Source organism: Ranitomeya imitator, chromosome 1 (genome assembly GCF_032444005.1).
Source record: "Ranitomeya imitator isolate aRanImi1 chromosome 1, aRanImi1.pri, whole genome shotgun sequence".
Classification (NCBI taxonomy): domain Eukaryota; kingdom Metazoa; phylum Chordata; class Amphibia; order Anura; family Dendrobatidae; genus Ranitomeya; species Ranitomeya imitator.
Window position 1 is genome coordinate 372,902,886 of NC_091282.1, and position 16,985 is coordinate 372,919,870.

The following is a 16,985-nucleotide window of genomic DNA, read 5'->3' on the forward strand; positions in this document are numbered from 1 at the left end:
GTTGGGGCTAAAGTTAGGGCTAGGGTTGGGGCTAAAGTTAGGGTTAGAGCTGGGATTAGGGTTAGGGTTTGGATTAGGGTTGGTATTAGGGTTAGGGTTGGCATTAGGGTTACGCTTGGGATTAGGGTTAGGTTTGGGATTAGGGTTAAGGTTAGGGTTGTGATTAGGGGTGTATTGGGGTAAGGGTTGTGATTATGGTTAGGGTTAGTGATTAGGATTATGGATCAGGTTGGGATTAGGGTTAGGGGTGTGTTGGGGTTAGGGTTGGAGCTAGAATTGGGGGGTTTCCACTGTTTAGGTACATCAGGGGGTCTCCAAACACGACAGCCAATTTTGCGCTCAAAAAGTCAAATGGTGCTCCCTCCCTTCTGAGCTCTGCCGTGCGCCCAAACAGTGGGTTACCCCCACATATGGGGCATCAGCGTACTCGGGATAAATTGGACAACAACTTCTGGGGTCCAATTTCTCTTGTTACCCTTGTGAAAATAAAAACTTGGGAGCTACAAAATCTTTTTTGTGAAAAAAAAAATATTTTTTATTTTCACGACTCTGCATTCTAAACTTCTGTGAAGCACTTGGGCATTCAAAGTTCTCACCACACATCTATATAAGTTTCTTGGGGGGTCTAGTTTCCAAAATGGGGTCACTTGTGGGGGGTTACTACAGTTTAGGTATATCAGGGGCTCTGCAATCGCAACATAATGCCCACAGACCATTCTATCAAAGTCTGCATTCCAAAAAGGCGCTCCTTCCCTTCCGAGCTCTGCCGTGCGCCCAAACAGTGGTTTACCCCCACATATGGCGCATCAGCGTACTCGGGATAAATTGGACAACAACTATTGCAGTCCAATTTCTCCTGTTACCCTTGTGAAAATAAAAACTTGGGGGCTACAATATCTTTTTTGTGGAAAAAAAAATATTTTTTATTTTCACGACTCTGCATTCTAAACTTCTGTGAAGCACTTGGGCATTCAAAGTTCTCACCACACATCTAGATAAGTTCCTTGGGGGGTCTAGTTTCCAAAATGGGGTCACTTGTGGGGGGTTACTACAGTTTAGGTACATCAGGGGCTCTGCAATCGCAACATAATGCCCACAGACCATTCTATCAAAGTCTGCATTCCAAAAAGGCGCTCCTTCCCTTCCGAGCTCTGCCGTGCGCCCAAACAGTGGTTTACCCCCACATATGGCGCATCAGCGTACTCGGGATAAATTGGACAACAACTATTGCAGTCCAATTTCTCCTGTTACCCTTGTGAAAATAAAAACTTGGGGGCTACAATATCTTTTTTGTGGAAAAAATAAATATTTTTTATTTTCACGACTCTGCATTCTAAACTTCTGTGAAGCACTTGGGCATTCAAAGTTCTCACCACACATCTAGATAAGTTCCTTGGGGGGTCTAGTTTCCAAAATGGGGTCACTTGTGGAGGGTTTCTACTGGTTAGGTACATCAGGGGCTCTGCAAACGCAACATAATACCCGCAGACCATTCTATCAAAGTCTGCATTCCAAAACGGCGCTCCTTCCTTCCGAGCTCTGCCGTGCGCCCAAACAGTGGTTTACCCCCACATATGGGGTACCAGCATACTCAGGACAAATTGGACAACAACTTTTGGGGTCCAATTTCTCTTGTTACCCTTGTGAAAATAAAAACTTGGGGGCTAAAAAATCTTTTTTGTGGAAAAAAAAAATATTTTTTATTTTCACGGCTCTGCATTCTAAACTTCTGTGAAGCACTTGGGCATTCAAGGTTCTCACCACACATCTAGATAAGTTCCATGGGGGGTCTAGTTTCCAAAATGGGGTCACTTGTGGGGGATTTCTACTGTTTAGGCACATCAGGGGCTCTCCAAACGCGACATGGCGTCCGATCTCAATTCCAGCCAATTCTACATTGAAAAAGTAAAACGGCACTCCTTCTCTTCCAAGCTCTGCGGTGCGCCCTAACAGTGGTTTACCCCCACATATTGGGTATCAGCGTACTCAGGAGAAATTGCACAACAACTTTTGTGGTCTAATTTCTCCTGTTACCCTTGTGAAAATAAAAATTTGTGGGCAAAAATCATTTTTGTAGAAAAAATGCGATTTTTTTTTTTTTTCACGGCTCTACGTTATAAACTTCTGTGAAGCACATGGGGGTTCAAAGTGCTCGCCACACATCTAGATAAGTTCCTTAAGGGGTCTAGTTTCCAAAATGGTGTCACTTGTGGGGGGTTTCCACTGTTTAGGCACATCAGGGGCTCTCCAAACACGACATGGCGTCCAATCTCAATTCCAGCCAATTCTACATTGAAAAAGTAAAACGGCGCTCCTTCACTTCTAAGTTCTGCGGTGCGCCCTAACAGTGGTTTACCCCCACATATGGGGTATTGGCGTATTCAGGAGAAATTGCATAACAAAATTTATGGTTACATTTCTGTTTTTACACTTGTGAAAATAAAAAAAATGGTTCTGAATTAAGATGTTTGCAAAAAAAAGTTAAATGTTCATTTTTTCCTTCCACATTGTTTCAGTTCCTGTGAAGCACGTAAAGGGTTAATAAACTTCTTGAATGTGGTTTTGAGAACCTTGAGGGGTGTAGTTTTTAGAATGGTGTCACACTTCATTATTTTCTATCATATAGACCCCTCAAAATGACTTCAAATGTGATGTGGTCCCTAAAAAAAAATGGTGTTGTAAAAATGAGAAATTGCTGGTCAACTTTTAACCCTTATAACTCCCTAACAAAAAAAAATTTTGTTTCCAAAATTGTGCTGATGTAAAGTAGACATGTGGGAAATGTTATTTATTAACTATTTTTCGTGACATATCTCTCTGATTTAAGGGCATAAAAATACAAAGTTTGAAAATTGCAAAATTTTAAAAATTTTCGCCATATTTCCGTTTTTTTCATAAATAATCGCAAGTAATATCGAAGAAATGTTACCACTAACATGAAGTACAATATGTCACGAAAAAACATTCTCAGAATCAGCGGGATCCGTTGAAGCGTTCCAGAGTTATAACCTCATAAAGTGATAGTGGTCAGAATTGCAAAAATTGGCCTGGTCATTAAGTACCAAATTGGCTCTGTCACTAAGGGGTTAAAAAAAATATTGAAACATTACAATGAAAATAATAGAAAAGGTGCTGAATTCAATTGAAAATAGGGGCCATTTTGCCATGGGATGAACACTAAGCAGCGGCCAAAACGTTAATAATTGATTTTCAAAACATAGTAAGGTGATGCATTATATACAAATTACTGAAATTCAATCTATGTGAAGGCTTCAAAAAAATGTCTGCCTATAATAAGAATGAGCAGTTCACAATAAGTTATTGTATAGTCACCTATATGTTAAAAGTGAAGTATTCATCATGGGATAATAATAATAAATGAGCGATTGCCTGCCTAGGCTAATAAATGCTATCTATACCCATGACTAAATATCACTTGAATAAAGCAATAAGGTATGTTACCTATATGGCGGCGTGTTAATCTCCTGGCGTCCCTCAAAGGGGGTGAATACTTTCCCAAGCCACTGTACATCTTATGTTTTTGTTAATTGGTGGCAGTGATATTTTTGTTATGGTTATTAATGTATTTCACAGGAAAAACGGCATTTTACCCTTTCTTCACTTTGGTTAAAACAAAAGCACATGCTTCTGGAATGAGGATGCGCCTTTCTGCATCTGCTTTAATGTTATTGTCATGTCTCCAGCTCTTTTATTGTCAGCTTTGTGAATCGCTTTATTGCTGTGTTCCTTAGCTGTTGTGAGATATTTCCCCGAAATTTTAGCAATCTGAACACTTCGGTGATTTATCAGACCGCAATCTGCATAAGAAGTCAACAAGTATGAAAAGAGAAGCTTAAAAACACATAGAGGAACTGGAATAATCGGATTGGGGGGCCGAAATAAATCTGGTGGGATGTGTTTGCAATCTGACAGTAGGAATAGAAAATGTTCCCTCAGGAATCCGTGACAATCACAGGAAAACATCATGAATATATTAAATAATACATCATCGAGACGGATGACACAACATACTGGAGTATTGCTCGGACTTGAATTATTTAGGTGTAATATTCCATTTCATAGACCATCACAGAAAAGCTAATAAGAATAAGGCGGTGGATGTTATATCTGTAAAATATTTATTCACAGTAACCACTATTTACACTGATCAGTTAGACTTTTAGGACAAATATTTGGATTGAGCATTTTGCCAAGATGTCATTCAGTGCGACAATATTGTTCACGCCACCACCAGGACAAAGTGATGGAAAGTGTGCCTGCAAAGTGGAAAGTACCTCGGGGGGTTCAGTGTCTGTTGATGGCGCGACCCCTATCACAGTTAATGGGCAAGGTATGGCGGTGCAGGGTTGTGAGCAGCTCCTTCACCTTATCTATCAACGAGTGGAGAAAGCAGTGGGACTAGCCGAAGCTGCCCTTAATGTCGCCAATGCAAACAGTAGCCTCCTCAGTCAACTCCAAGGCGAGGTCAGTAGTCTCAGGAGAGAAATGGAAAGGCCAGAGGCTCCAAAGTCGCCACCAGAAATCCACGCACGGTGCAAGTTATCGGAGGAGGAGGAGGAGGCTGAAGAAATTGGTGGAGTTCAGGTTGTCATTGAGGAGCTGAGGCAGCTGGGAGCCGCCTCTGCCTCATTAGTTACCGGGCTTCACCCTCCAGTTCTGGACAGGACGAGAGAAAACTGCTTAACGGCATGTCCGCCCAATGAAGCTCCATCCCTCCTAAGTCCAGTGCACATGCCAGTAAGTAAGCTTGTATATGTGCTCCCATATTACTACCGCTGTGGAATGAGACGCTTACCTTTCCTCCTAGCTAAGTTACGTGTTGGCCATTGTTTTTATAGATTTATTCACATTTATAATGTGTTTGTTGAGGCACAATAAAAGCAGCACATGACATGAAAGGGAACCTGTCACCAGGGTTTGCAAATTAAACTACAGCCACCACCTTTAACTGATGTTTTACCGCAGCCCATCATTCTGCATATAAGCCCCCAGCTCATCATTGCTTTTATAAGTCTCCCATGCCATATGCTAATCAGCGCCGTCTGGTCCAGTGGGCATCTGTTGTCTGGGGTATGCTCCTCTCTGGGGTATGCTCCTCTTTTATCGGCGGAATGTCCATTCTCTCGCTTTGATTGATGTGAATGTCAAGTCCCACGTCACGAATAAATCCCTGGGAATCTTGCGCCCGTACCATTAAAGTGCAGGCACACTTTTCTCTGACCTACTAAGGGTAGAGTAAAGTCCTGTAACGTACGGTCTTCTATTAACTGGAGGTCAGCACTTGCACATTAAAGAACTTTACACTGCCCACAGTAAGGCAAAGTGCACAGATTCGTAAGGGTCTGTGGATGACGTAGGACACGCCATTCACATCAATGAAGGCAGGGTGATGTATATTCTGCCAGAGAAGTGGCGCAGACCACTGACACCCATCAGACCGGACCATGGTGATTAGCATATGGTGCAGAAGACTTATAAAGGTAGTTTTTGCTATGTGCAGGGGTAGTTGGAGGCTTGTGTACATTTTAATGGATTGCGTTAATAGACCAGTTACAAGCAATGGCTTTAGTTTATACTGGGAAATCCTGGTGACTGGTTCCCTTTAAGTACACCTCTTATACCTGTGTAGGCCGGTGTACTTACTTTGAAAGCCCATGTCAGAATGGCAGTAAGATGAGCACTTATCAGTAGAGCAGGTATCTATCTCCAGAGGGAAGTTTCAGAAAGGATTATACAGCCATTTTGACATGATTTTGTAAAGTCCGTTCACCAGGCTTATCAGGGCTAAGATATCTGTGTAATACGATATTGTGAAATGTGCTGACAGCTCCACGTTCATTAGTATAAGACTATAGCCAAGTAAACCAGTGAGAACATGTGCATCTCCCTAATAGGTTACTACTGGGATCTCTTGTAGGAACCACATTCCCTGCAGCCCATCAGTAAGCTCCGTCCTTGTTAGGCAAATCCTAGACCCCTGTAGGCTTTCCCATCACTGTCAGCCGCTAGCTGCAGACTCTTCTTGCCTGGTATCACTCTTGTGTATAAGGAAACTGCCAGTATGGCTAATGTAAGAGAAAGGCCATTGCAACCAGTCACTTAATATGTGTGGGGCCGGATGCATCTGAACATAGACTCAGCCACCCTTGCGCTTCTTTAGCCAGATCCGGAGTTCTCGGCCTAGGATCCAGCTGTTGATCCTGTACCTGCCATTCTTTTGGCCCCGCACTCCTCCGCTCCCGGACATGATTATGTGTGCATAAGATATCCGCTCGCAGTCTGTTTCTGCTCAGTCTCCATTCTAGTGCCCTCCAGTGGGACACGCAGTCTGTCACTTGTAATAGGGACAGCTTCTGTTTGCTGCAATCCTGGCAGGTGTGTCATCTTTGTACCATCTGTTGTGTACATGCAGAAAGCTGGGTTCCCTCCCTGCCAGCCTCCTCTTTGTATTACAGCACTGCACTTTCCTACCTGAATGTCATGTTTTGTGCATTACACATTTACTAGTCACGCATGCATACTTTCATTTTTATAGGTCATCGATGACTTCCTAACATCAGAGTCCCCAGCCCAGAGGATTTTAGCCTCCACCTTTGTGAAGCAGTTGACAGACACTCGTCCTCATAGGGACCCAGCGGAAAACCTGAATGAACCAATTCCTCCGATTGTGAAATCAAGTCATTCCCAAATGTTAATGCAGAAAGATGGCTCCCTAAGTCCAGGAGGGATGATTATAGCAGAAACTTCACCCGATTCCGGAGACATGAGGCCAAGTTCATCACCGTGTTTTCCGACTTTTTATAGTGGCTCAAACAGTCGGCAGCGCAGCAATGGGCAGAAATGTTCTCGCCGAAAACGAGACCTAGTGCTGTCGGTGAGTTTATTTATTGTGAGAGGTGAGAAGACCCCATTTTATTATACTTAGACAACAGCTAAGGGTAAGCGGTAAATATAAAACACACCACCATCCAAAAATATTCAATTGTGTTTCTATATACAAACATATTTGTATTTGTGCATAGATACAAGTCACATACACTTCCATTATTCCAGCACCTGATAATCATTAAATTCTGACAATATGCCATCAAACTTAAAGGGAACCGATCAGTAGGATTGTGCACAGTAACCTACAGACAGTGTCAGGTCGGCGCCGTTATACTGATTAAACTGATACCTGGGTTGATGAAATCTGTCTTGTGGTTGTTACTTAATCTTTATTTTCAGTTTTGTGTTAATGATATGCTCGTGTTTCGGGGCCTGTGCAGTAGCAGCTATCGGTGTGTGTGTACAGATCCGATAGCTACTAGTGCGCAGGCGTCGTCAGCGCCATCTTGCTGGAAAAGAAAAAACATTTATTCCTCCAAGCAGTAGCAGCTCTCGGAGATAGCCGAAAACTGCTACTGCACAGGCGCGAGCTGCGCCATCTTGGAGGAGGAATTTTTTTTCTTCTCCAGCAAGATGGCGGCGCCTGCGCAGTAGTATCTATCGGAACTCTTCACACCGATAGTTGCTACTGCGTAGGCGCCATTTTCAAATTATTATTTTTTTTACTCTTGCTCAATAACATCAAGAATACTTATTAAATGGACACTAAACAACACGGCTGGCACCTGCCTGCAAAAGGTTTTTTTCTTCTTCAGGCATTCATTATGTAAGCTAGGGGGCAGGTCAGTGAGGGATCAGTAACCTGTCAGCAGTCTGCAGTATAAATACCTAATCAGAGCACCACATGAAGACCCCCACAGTCAGCCCCGGAGCACGAGCAAATCATTAACTCAAAACTGAAAATAAAGATTAAACAACAACCACAAGATGGATTTCATCAACCAAGGTATCATTTCAATCAGTATAACGGTGCCGACCTGACACTGTCTGTAGGGTACTGTGCACAATCCTGCTGACAGGTTCCCTTTAAGCAGTCAATGCTGGAGAACGAGGAAAATTACTTGATAGTCCATCATACTAAGCAGTGTTTGGCCTACATTACTTCTGATTGGTTTTAGGACATAAAAAGAACGTCAGTGTCTATGTCAGCATGCCCTTAGAATGTCTTTGTGGGTACTGGGCCTAATACTGGCAGCGGAGGTACAATAAGGGACCATTTCAGGTTATAGGACACTGAAATCAGTGTCAGTGCACAATGACCCACTGCAGAAGACCCCCAATTTTTGCAGTGGTAACTTTTATACTCTTCCAGTATTACAGAATGTCTGATAATCCTGGTACGTCTGTGGTCCAGGTTGTTGGTATGTTGGTGTCCGTATAAATTGCAGAAGAACACTGTCTGCAAATGTGTACCAGGATACATTTAGCTATAGTTATACTGTAATATTGCTGTTTTTCATAATTATACTTGTCTATACGATATAAGATACGGTAGTGTGCATGCTAATAGAATTGTTTGATCTATTATCCACTTTTTGTTAGTTGCTAATAGTAACATGTCTGCTGGTGTAAGTGCAGACTTTTTTCTTTTTCAGCCTTTGGTCTAGAATGGAAACCTATGTTTGCACAAGCTGACGTATATTGCCCACTGTTTAAAAGCAACCATGTTAAAGGGAACCTGTCGCCGCGAAAATGCAACGTGTTATAGAGCAGGGGGAGCTGAGTAGATTATATATTTATCTTATGAGAAAAGATTCAGTCTAACCCTTGATTTAATAATTTAAGCCTCTTCTCTTTCTGGGGATTTTTTGTCCAGTACATGCACATTTATACAAAGGAAGCTGTGAGTCACTGTTAGGACCACCCACTGGACTGAAAACCCCCAAAAGAGCAAAGGTGTATGATTAAAACATGGGTTGTACTGAATCTTTTCTCACAACGCTATATACAGTTATGCCCAGAAATGTTTGGAAAGTGAACAAATCTTTGTGATTTCCGCTCTGCATGCCACTGTCGGTTATTTAAAATGAAACAACTGAGATGCCATTGAAGTGTAGACTTTCAGGTTTAATTAAATGGTTAAATATGCTGTGAGAAGTTTAGGAATTGCAAGCATTTTATGTACAAAGTCTCCTCATTTCTGGGGCTCAAAACTAATTGGACAAATTAACTTTACCATAAAAAAAGTCATTTTAAATACTCTGTAGAGAATCCGTTGCAGTCAATGACTGCCTGAAGTCTGGAAACCAGGGAGGTCACCAAACGCTGAGTTTCCTCCTTTGTGATGCTCTGCCAGGCCGTTACTGCAGCTGACTTCAGTTGTTGCTTGTCTCTGGGTCTTTCTGCCTTAAGTTTTGTCCTAAGCATGTGAAATGCTGCTCGATGGGGTTGAGATTTGGTGACTGACACGGCCATTGCAGAATATTCCACTTCTTTGCCTTAAACTCCTGGGTTGCTTTTGCAATATGTTTTGGATCATTGTCCATCTTTACTGTGAAGCGAAGTCCAATCAAGCTTGCTGCCTTTGGTTGAATCTGAGCAGAAAGTAACATCCTGTACATTTCATAATTCATCTGGCTGCTTCTGTCTTCAGTAACGTCGTCAAAAAACACTAGTGACCTAGGACCATTGGAAGCCATACATGCCCATGCCGTCACACGGCCTCCACCATGTTTCACAGAGGATGCGGTGTTTTGGATGATGAGCAATTGCTTATCCATATTTTCTTCCCATCATTATAGTTCAAGTTTATCTTAGTTTCAGCTCTCCAAAAAATGCTTTTCCAGAACTGGCTCCTTTAGATTATTTTTGGGAAAAAGTAATCTGGCATTTCAATTTTTGAGGCTGATTAATGGTTTTCACCTTGTAGTGAACCCTCTGTATTTGCTCTCAAGAAGTTTTTTCATTATGGTATGCAATCATCTATCACTGATGTCTTCCGTGGACGTCCAGGCATTTTTGAGTTCCCAAGCTCATCAGTTCCCTCTTGTTTTGTTTGCAGAATGCTTAAAACTGTTGATTTGGCCACTCCTAACATTTCTGCTATGTCTCTGATGGATTTCTTCTTTTTTTCTGCCTAATTATGGTCTGTTTCTGTTTCATTCAGAGCTCCTGTGACAGCAAGTTGCGTGTTTACACCCATAACTTCCAAATGCAAATGCCACACGTAGAATCAGTGATCGATCAATTACTGAGGGACTAGCCCATGCAGCTCAAGAAAGAGCTTTTGATTTAATTGTCCAATTACTTTTGGTTCCTTGAAAAAGAGACAGTTGCATATTAAATACTTGTAATTCCTGAACACTTACTGCAATTAGGATGTGGATAGGTCCATCAAGTTCAACCTTTCTCCACCAATTGTTCATTTTTTTACTAATTTAACTATAACCCACAATGTTATGTGTATCGAGGAAATCATCCAGCCCCAGGAAAAAAGGGACCCCAAAATTTTATGTGGTTGAAAAGCACTGTTCAAAGCTCAGAAGGGAAGCAGCGCCATATTGAAGTTTAGATTTAGCTGGACTGGTTTGAGGGTGCCATGTCAAATTGGTAGAGCCCCTGAGGTGCCAGACCAGCAGAACCCCCTATAAGTGATGCTATTTTACAAACTACACCTCTCAATGAATTCCTCTAGCGGTGTAGTGACTATATTGACACAACAGGTGTGTCAGAATTTTATACCATTGGACAGTGAAGAAAAAATAACCACATTTTCTCTATCGCCTCTCATTGGGGGACCCAGGAACTATGGGTGTATGCTGCTGCCACTAGGAGGCTGACACTATGTACAAAAAAAAGTTAGCTCCTCCTCTGCAGTGTACACCCCACCGACTGGCATTATGAACATCAGTTTAGCATAGTTTCAGTAGGAGGTGGACACGGGTCTTTCATTAGACCCTTATCTACCTAAATGTGCGTCGTTCCTTTTCAGATTTTCCGGAGGGATACAGTGTGAACTGTCACAACTGTAATCCCACATACGGACTATGAGTACGGTGTGTACTGCCACCATGTATCCTCATAGATCCGACAGCAGGACCAAGATCCTAGCACACAAGGTGCTTAGAAGTCCAGTCCTAGCTCCGTCTCCCACCCACTCGCCCACCAGAGCCTGTCGGTTGCAGAGACGAAGACGTCCATCACCAGCTCCCCGGACATCTCATACCTTCCTTGGATCAAGGTTAGTAACGGACGACTTGGGGTCTGTGAGGTGAGTATTTCCCCCACCCGTCCCAGATAGGCATTAATAAGGGGTACCCTGGGAATTTTTATTACATACATAGGCGGGAGACATTTGCAGGGGACAGGGATCTTAGCTGCAGACAGCTTTTGCAGGCACAGATTCCCTCATCCGCGCGGCGGCCTTTGCAGGCAGCTATGTCTCTTCTTTCCGAGCTGCTTAAGGGAGGTCGCTCTCCCCTTTCCCGGCGGCCGCACTGTCTTCTTCCGGCACGACAGCCTTTACAGGCAGCCGCGTCTTTTCTGCTCCTTTTTTTTCGGCGGCCGCACTGTCTTCTCTCCGGCACGGCAGCCTTGCAGGCAGCCGCACCGTTTCTTCTCCCTGCGCCACGGCGCTCTCGGCGGCCGCCGGCCTCTAATTTAGTCCCTGGCTTCTGCTCGGGCCTACTCTTTCGGTGCCGACTTCGCCCACACCTCTTCTCTCGGGCGGGCTTTTCTCCTGCCCGACTGTCATTGCCCGCCCACCGACACCATCTTGGTGCTCCTCTACAGGCGGTTTAGCCCCGCCCACCACTCCTGTGCCCCTCCAGGAAGCATTTTGGCGCCACAATCGCCCTGCCCATTCCAACAGTGTGAATCCTGGCGTCCCCGGCTACTTGCGGACGCCATCTCCTGCTGTTGCCCACACCTATCTCCGGATCCTGAAGCCGTCTCTGACTCTCTTGAGGAGCATCTTCCAAGCTGTGCAGTGGACACCGAATCGTCTGCCGTGAGTAGCTCTGCACTGCACACTGACACTCTCCTCTGCCCTCCTGTCCCCTAACCTTCTGGCATTACTCAGGGGTTCATTCGCCATGTCTAACGCTAAGGGAGGTCACTCTCACCCTCCTAATTCTTCCTCTACTTCCTCTGCCTTAGTCAAACACTTTGCGTGTTCATCTTGTAACTGCAAACTTCCCTCAGGTCAGTCCTCTCCCCTCTGTCAGGCTTGCAGCAACCCCATTATGTCCACCGCCCAGGACCCCCTGCTGTTCCACCTGAGAGCAAAGCCTCTACCCCAGCCTGGGCTTCCTCTCTGCCACAATCCGTAGCAGATCTAACACGAGTGTCTCAAACTCTTGTGTCTGTGCTTGATAGGTTGCTCCTGCAGACCCCCGCAGTAGCCAGTGGGTCGCAGGAGGCTCCGTCTGAGCCTTCCATTATAGGCCGTAAAAGATCCAGACAGGAACGCCGGTCTGAGTCCTCTTCCCGTTCCATCTCGCCACGCGGTCCTTCTCTGCGGTCGGCTTCCCCCCGGTCCTCCTTCTCTGAGTCAGGCGAGGCGTTCTCTGATGCGCCTTCGGAGGATATTTCAGAGCTGGATCCGAACCAAATCTCTAGCATGAGAGACATGGTTCAGAACCTCATTGGAGAGATAAATCAGACCTGGGGCATCAAAGAATCCTCTACGGAACCCGCAGACCAGGTGGTTTCGTTTAGACGGTCTAAACCACCTTCCAAGTTTTTCGCTCCTCACCCTGAATTCAAGGAGATCATGACCAGAGAAAGAGAGAATCCGACCAGACGTTTTCAGAGGGGAAAGCGCCTTGGCGTTTTATATCCTTTTTCGCCAGAGCTTACCGCCAATTGGACTGTTTCTCCCTCGGTGGATCCTCCAGTTTTCAGGCTGTCCACCAACACTGTCCTCCCGCTGTCCGGCGGAGCATCTCTGAAGGATTCTGACGATAGTCATAGAATCCTTTGCGAAGTCAGCCTTTGAAGCGGCTGCAGCTACTCTGTGACCGGCTTTTGCTTACACTTGGGTTTCAAAATCCATTTCCAAATGGGCCAAACAACTCCGTCGGGGTATCCTGGACAGCTGGCGGAGCTTGCCAAACAGATTTCTCATGCAGGCGAATACCTGGTCTCCGCTTCCCTTGATGCCGCGTCTTGTGCGGCTCAGGTGTCCAGCAATGCTGTTGCCATCCGTCGGACCGTTTGGCTCAAGGCCTGGCATGCGGACTTGTCTTCAAAGAAGTCCCTTACCAGCCTGCCTTGTCAGGGTTCACGTCTCTTTGGTCCTAAGCTGTTCTAGGACTGGAAGATCCACCTCGGCATGACTCGCCATAAGAATCCAGCCTGCTTCCCAGGCTGGGCGGCCGTCTCCTCTTTTTCAGAGACGTTAGTTAGTAGAGGACGCATAGGTCAGGGAAGTTGTATCCTCGGGATACAAGATAGAGTTCGTTTCACAACCGCGGGATCGTTTCTTTGAATCCCGACCTCCAAGGGACCCCACTCTAGTTCCGGGTTTTTTCGCAGCTATTGCTTCTCTCCTCAAATCCGGGCTAATCGTTCCCATCCCAGAACAAGAACAGTTCACGGGTTTCTATTCAAATCTCTTTGTGGTACCGGAAAAAGACGGCAAGGTTCGTCCCATTCTGGATCTCAAATTGCTGAACAAGAGGGTTCGTCTGAGACACTTCAGGATGGAATCCCTTCGTTCAGTAATTGCTTCCATGGAGGCTCAGGAATTTCTGTGCTCCATAGACATCCAGGACGCCTACCTCCATGTCCCGATATTCCCGGGACATCACCGATTCCTGCGTTTTGCAGTACTTCAGGAACATTTTCAGTTTATCGCCCTGCCTCGCAACCGCTCCCAGGGTTTTCACGAAGATCATGGCAGCCCTGATAGCCATCTTGAGAGTCAGGGGCCTGGTACTTTTTCCGTACCTCGACGACATCCTCATCAAGGCTCTGTCTTTTTCTCAGGCTCACGAAAGCCTGTCCATCGTCCTCGACACTCCAGCCCGTTTCGGGTGGCTTGTCAACAGGAAGAAATCCTGTCTTGTCCCTTCTCAGCATCTTGTTTTTCTGGGCATGCTCTTCCAAGACCAAAGTCTTCCTTCCTGAAGACAAGAGATCCATCCATCGTCGGGAAGTTCGCTTGCTCCAGGGTCCTCGGCTTCCCTCCTTCCGATCGGCCATGAAGGTTCTGGGAAGGATGGTTGCAACCTTGGAAGCGATTCCCTTTGCCCAATTTCACTCGCGACCTCTTCATCAGGCTATCCTATCACAGTGGGACAGGTCTGTCTTCTCCCTGGATTGTCCAATTTGACTCTCTCCCTGGGTCAAGCAGTCTCTCAACAGGTGGCTGACATCACCTCTCCTCTCCCAGGGCAGGTCCTTCCTTCCAGTTCACTGGCAGGTGGTGACGACGGACGCAAGCCTTCTCGGCTGGGGTGCGGTGTTTCGTCACCTGACTGTCCAGGGTCGTTGGTCGGCGCAGGTGTCTTCTCTGCCGATCAGCGTCCTCGAGATTCGGGCCATCTTTCTGTCCCTTCGTCACTGGGAAAGGATTCTCAGGGGTCTACCAATCCGAATACAGACGGACAATGCCACGGCTGTGGCATATGTCAACCATCAGGGGGAACTTGGAGCTCCTTGGCCTCCAAGATCCTCCTCTGGGCAGAGGCAACAGTTCCGGTGATATCCGCGGTGCATATTCCCGGCGTGGACAATTGGGCCGCCGACTTCCTCAGCCACGAGGGCCTCGCGGCAGGGGAATGGTCATTGCATCAGGAGGTCTTCCATCAGATTTGTCTTCGATGGGGGACTCCGGACATGGACCTCACGGCGTCCCGTATGAACAGAAAGGTTCCTCGGTTCGTCTCCAGGTCTCGTGACCCTCTCGCAGTGGGCGTCGACGCTCTGGCCTTTCCTTGGTTGCAGTTCGTGCTCCCCTATCTGTGGCCTTTTCTTGGTCGCAGTTCGTGCTCCCCTATCTGTTTCCACCCCTTCCCTTGCTTCCCAAGCTGTTGAAAAAGATCAGGCGGAAGGGGTGAAGGTCATTCTGATCGCCCCGGATTGGCCCAGGAGATCTTGGTTTGCAGAGATTGTCAATATTCTCGCGGACGCCCCCTGGCGCCTTCCAGACAGACCCGATCTTTTGTCTCAGGGTCCTATTTGCCACCCGAATTCTCGGTCGCTCAGTTTAACGGCGTGGCTGTTGAGACCGCAGTTCTAAGAGCATCCGGCTTTTCGGACCGGGTGATTCACACTATGATCCAGGCTAGGAAGCCTTCATCTTCCAGGATCTACTATCGTACCTGGAAGGCTTACTTCCTTTGGTGTGAGTCCAACCACGTTTCATCCTATGTCCTTTTCCCTGCCTTCCATTTTGGCTTTCCTTCAGGCCTGGACTCGGGCCTTGATCTTAGTTCCCTAAAGGGCCAGGTTTCTGCGCTCTCCATCCTTTTTCAGAAGACGTTATCCTCTCGGCCACAGGTTAAGACCTTCCTTCAAGGAGTAGCCCATGCTGTCCCTCCGTACAGGGCCCCTGTGGATTCATGGGATTTAAATCTTGTGCTGGATGTTCTGAGGGGTTCCCCCTTTGAGCCTCTCAGGGAGGTTTCCCTGTCAGTTCTATCTTGGAAGGTGGCCTTTCTTGTGGCCTTCACTTCTATCCACCGCGTTTCCGAGTTGGCAGCCCTTTCTTGACAACCTCCTTTCTTGGTTATCCACCAGGACATGGTGGTCCTCAGGCCTCCGCCTTCCTTCCTTCCTAAGGTGGTTTCCACCTTCCACCTCAACGAGGACATCGTTCTACCTTCCTTTTGTCCAGCTCCGACTCATCCTCTGGGGCGATCGTTGAACAAGCTGGACCTCGTCAGGGCAGTGAGGATCTACCTGGCTAGAACGGCCGCTTTCCGGAAGACTGATTCTCTTTTCGTCATTCCTGATGGCATGCGTAGAGGCCTGCCGGCTTCCAAGGCGACTATTGCTCGCTGGATCAGAACGGCAATTCTGGAGGCTTACAGGGTCAAGAACAGAGTGCCCCCTCCTGGGATAAAGGCTTACTTTACCCGGGCAGTCGGCGCTTCCTGGGCAGTACACTACAGGGCTTCCGTCCTACAGCTTTGCAAAGCGGCAACCTGGTCTTCCATCCCCATTTTCGCCAAATTTTACATACCTACACTTCAGCGGATGCCAGCCTAGGCAGAAGGATCTTGCAGGCGGCAGTGGTGAGTCCTCTGACCTGATGGAAGTCTGGTTTTCCCACCCCAGGGACTGCTTTTGGACGTCCCATGGTTCCTGTGTCCCCCAATGAGAGGAGATAGAGAAAACAGGATTTGTGGTTGCTTACCGTATAATCTGTTTCTCGGAGCCTTCATTGGGGGACATAGCACCCTCCTATATTTTTCAGTTTCTGTTGTTCGGTGTTCTATGACTGTTCTCATGTTTACAGTTCTCATGTTTGTTACTATGTTATTTCATTCTTATTGTTTTCTCCTACTGCTTTCTCACTAACTGATGTTCATAATGCCAGTCGGTAGGGTTGTACACTGCAGAGGAGGCGCTAACTTTTTTGTGCAAAGTGTCAGCCTCCTAGTGGCAGCAGCATACACCCATGGTTCTTGTGTCCCCAATGAAGGCTCAGAGAAACAGATTTTACGGTAAGCAACCTTAAATCCTGTTTTTATCACCAATATTTTGTATTAGCTCCTGATTTTACATTTTCAGACTGGGAAATGGGTAAAAATAGCACCAAGATTTGTCCCACAATTTCTGCTGAATGTAGAATTACCCCATAGGGAGCTGTACAGTACTGCTTAGTCACACCGTGAGACTTGGGAGGGGCGGAGCGCTATTTGTCTCCTGGAGCGCAGATTTTCCTAGAATAGTTTTCAGACTTCATATACAGAGCCCCTAAGTACTAAAGCCCATTTTGGAAATTATACCCCTTTGTGAATTTATCTACAGGTGTTTTCCAGAAACAAACAATAGTGGATGTTGTTGAGTGAAAATTGCAAACTACCAATGTTCTGACCAGTACGTTGTAGTGACCAGCCTATGCTTGTGGAGACACGCACCCCTTAATTAGGCGGGCTCTCATCGCTACAGAAATGCCAAACATG

General features: G+C 46.1%; 1 protein-coding gene across 1 annotated transcript in view; it reads left to right on the top strand.

Annotated features, from left to right (window-relative positions):
- C1H14orf93 (chromosome 1 C14orf93 homolog) overlaps positions 1 to 16,985 on the top strand; it is a 52,313-nt gene that overhangs the window by 11,010 nt on the left and 24,318 nt on the right. The window contains exons 2-3 of the mRNA XM_069761766.1: positions 3,763 to 4,758; positions 6,557 to 6,895. Coding sequence (XP_069617867.1) covers positions 4,216 to 4,758; positions 6,557 to 6,895 — 882 coding nt within the window. The 5' untranslated portion in view covers positions 3,763 to 4,215. The remainder of the gene's footprint in view (positions 1 to 3,762; positions 4,759 to 6,556; positions 6,896 to 16,985) is intronic.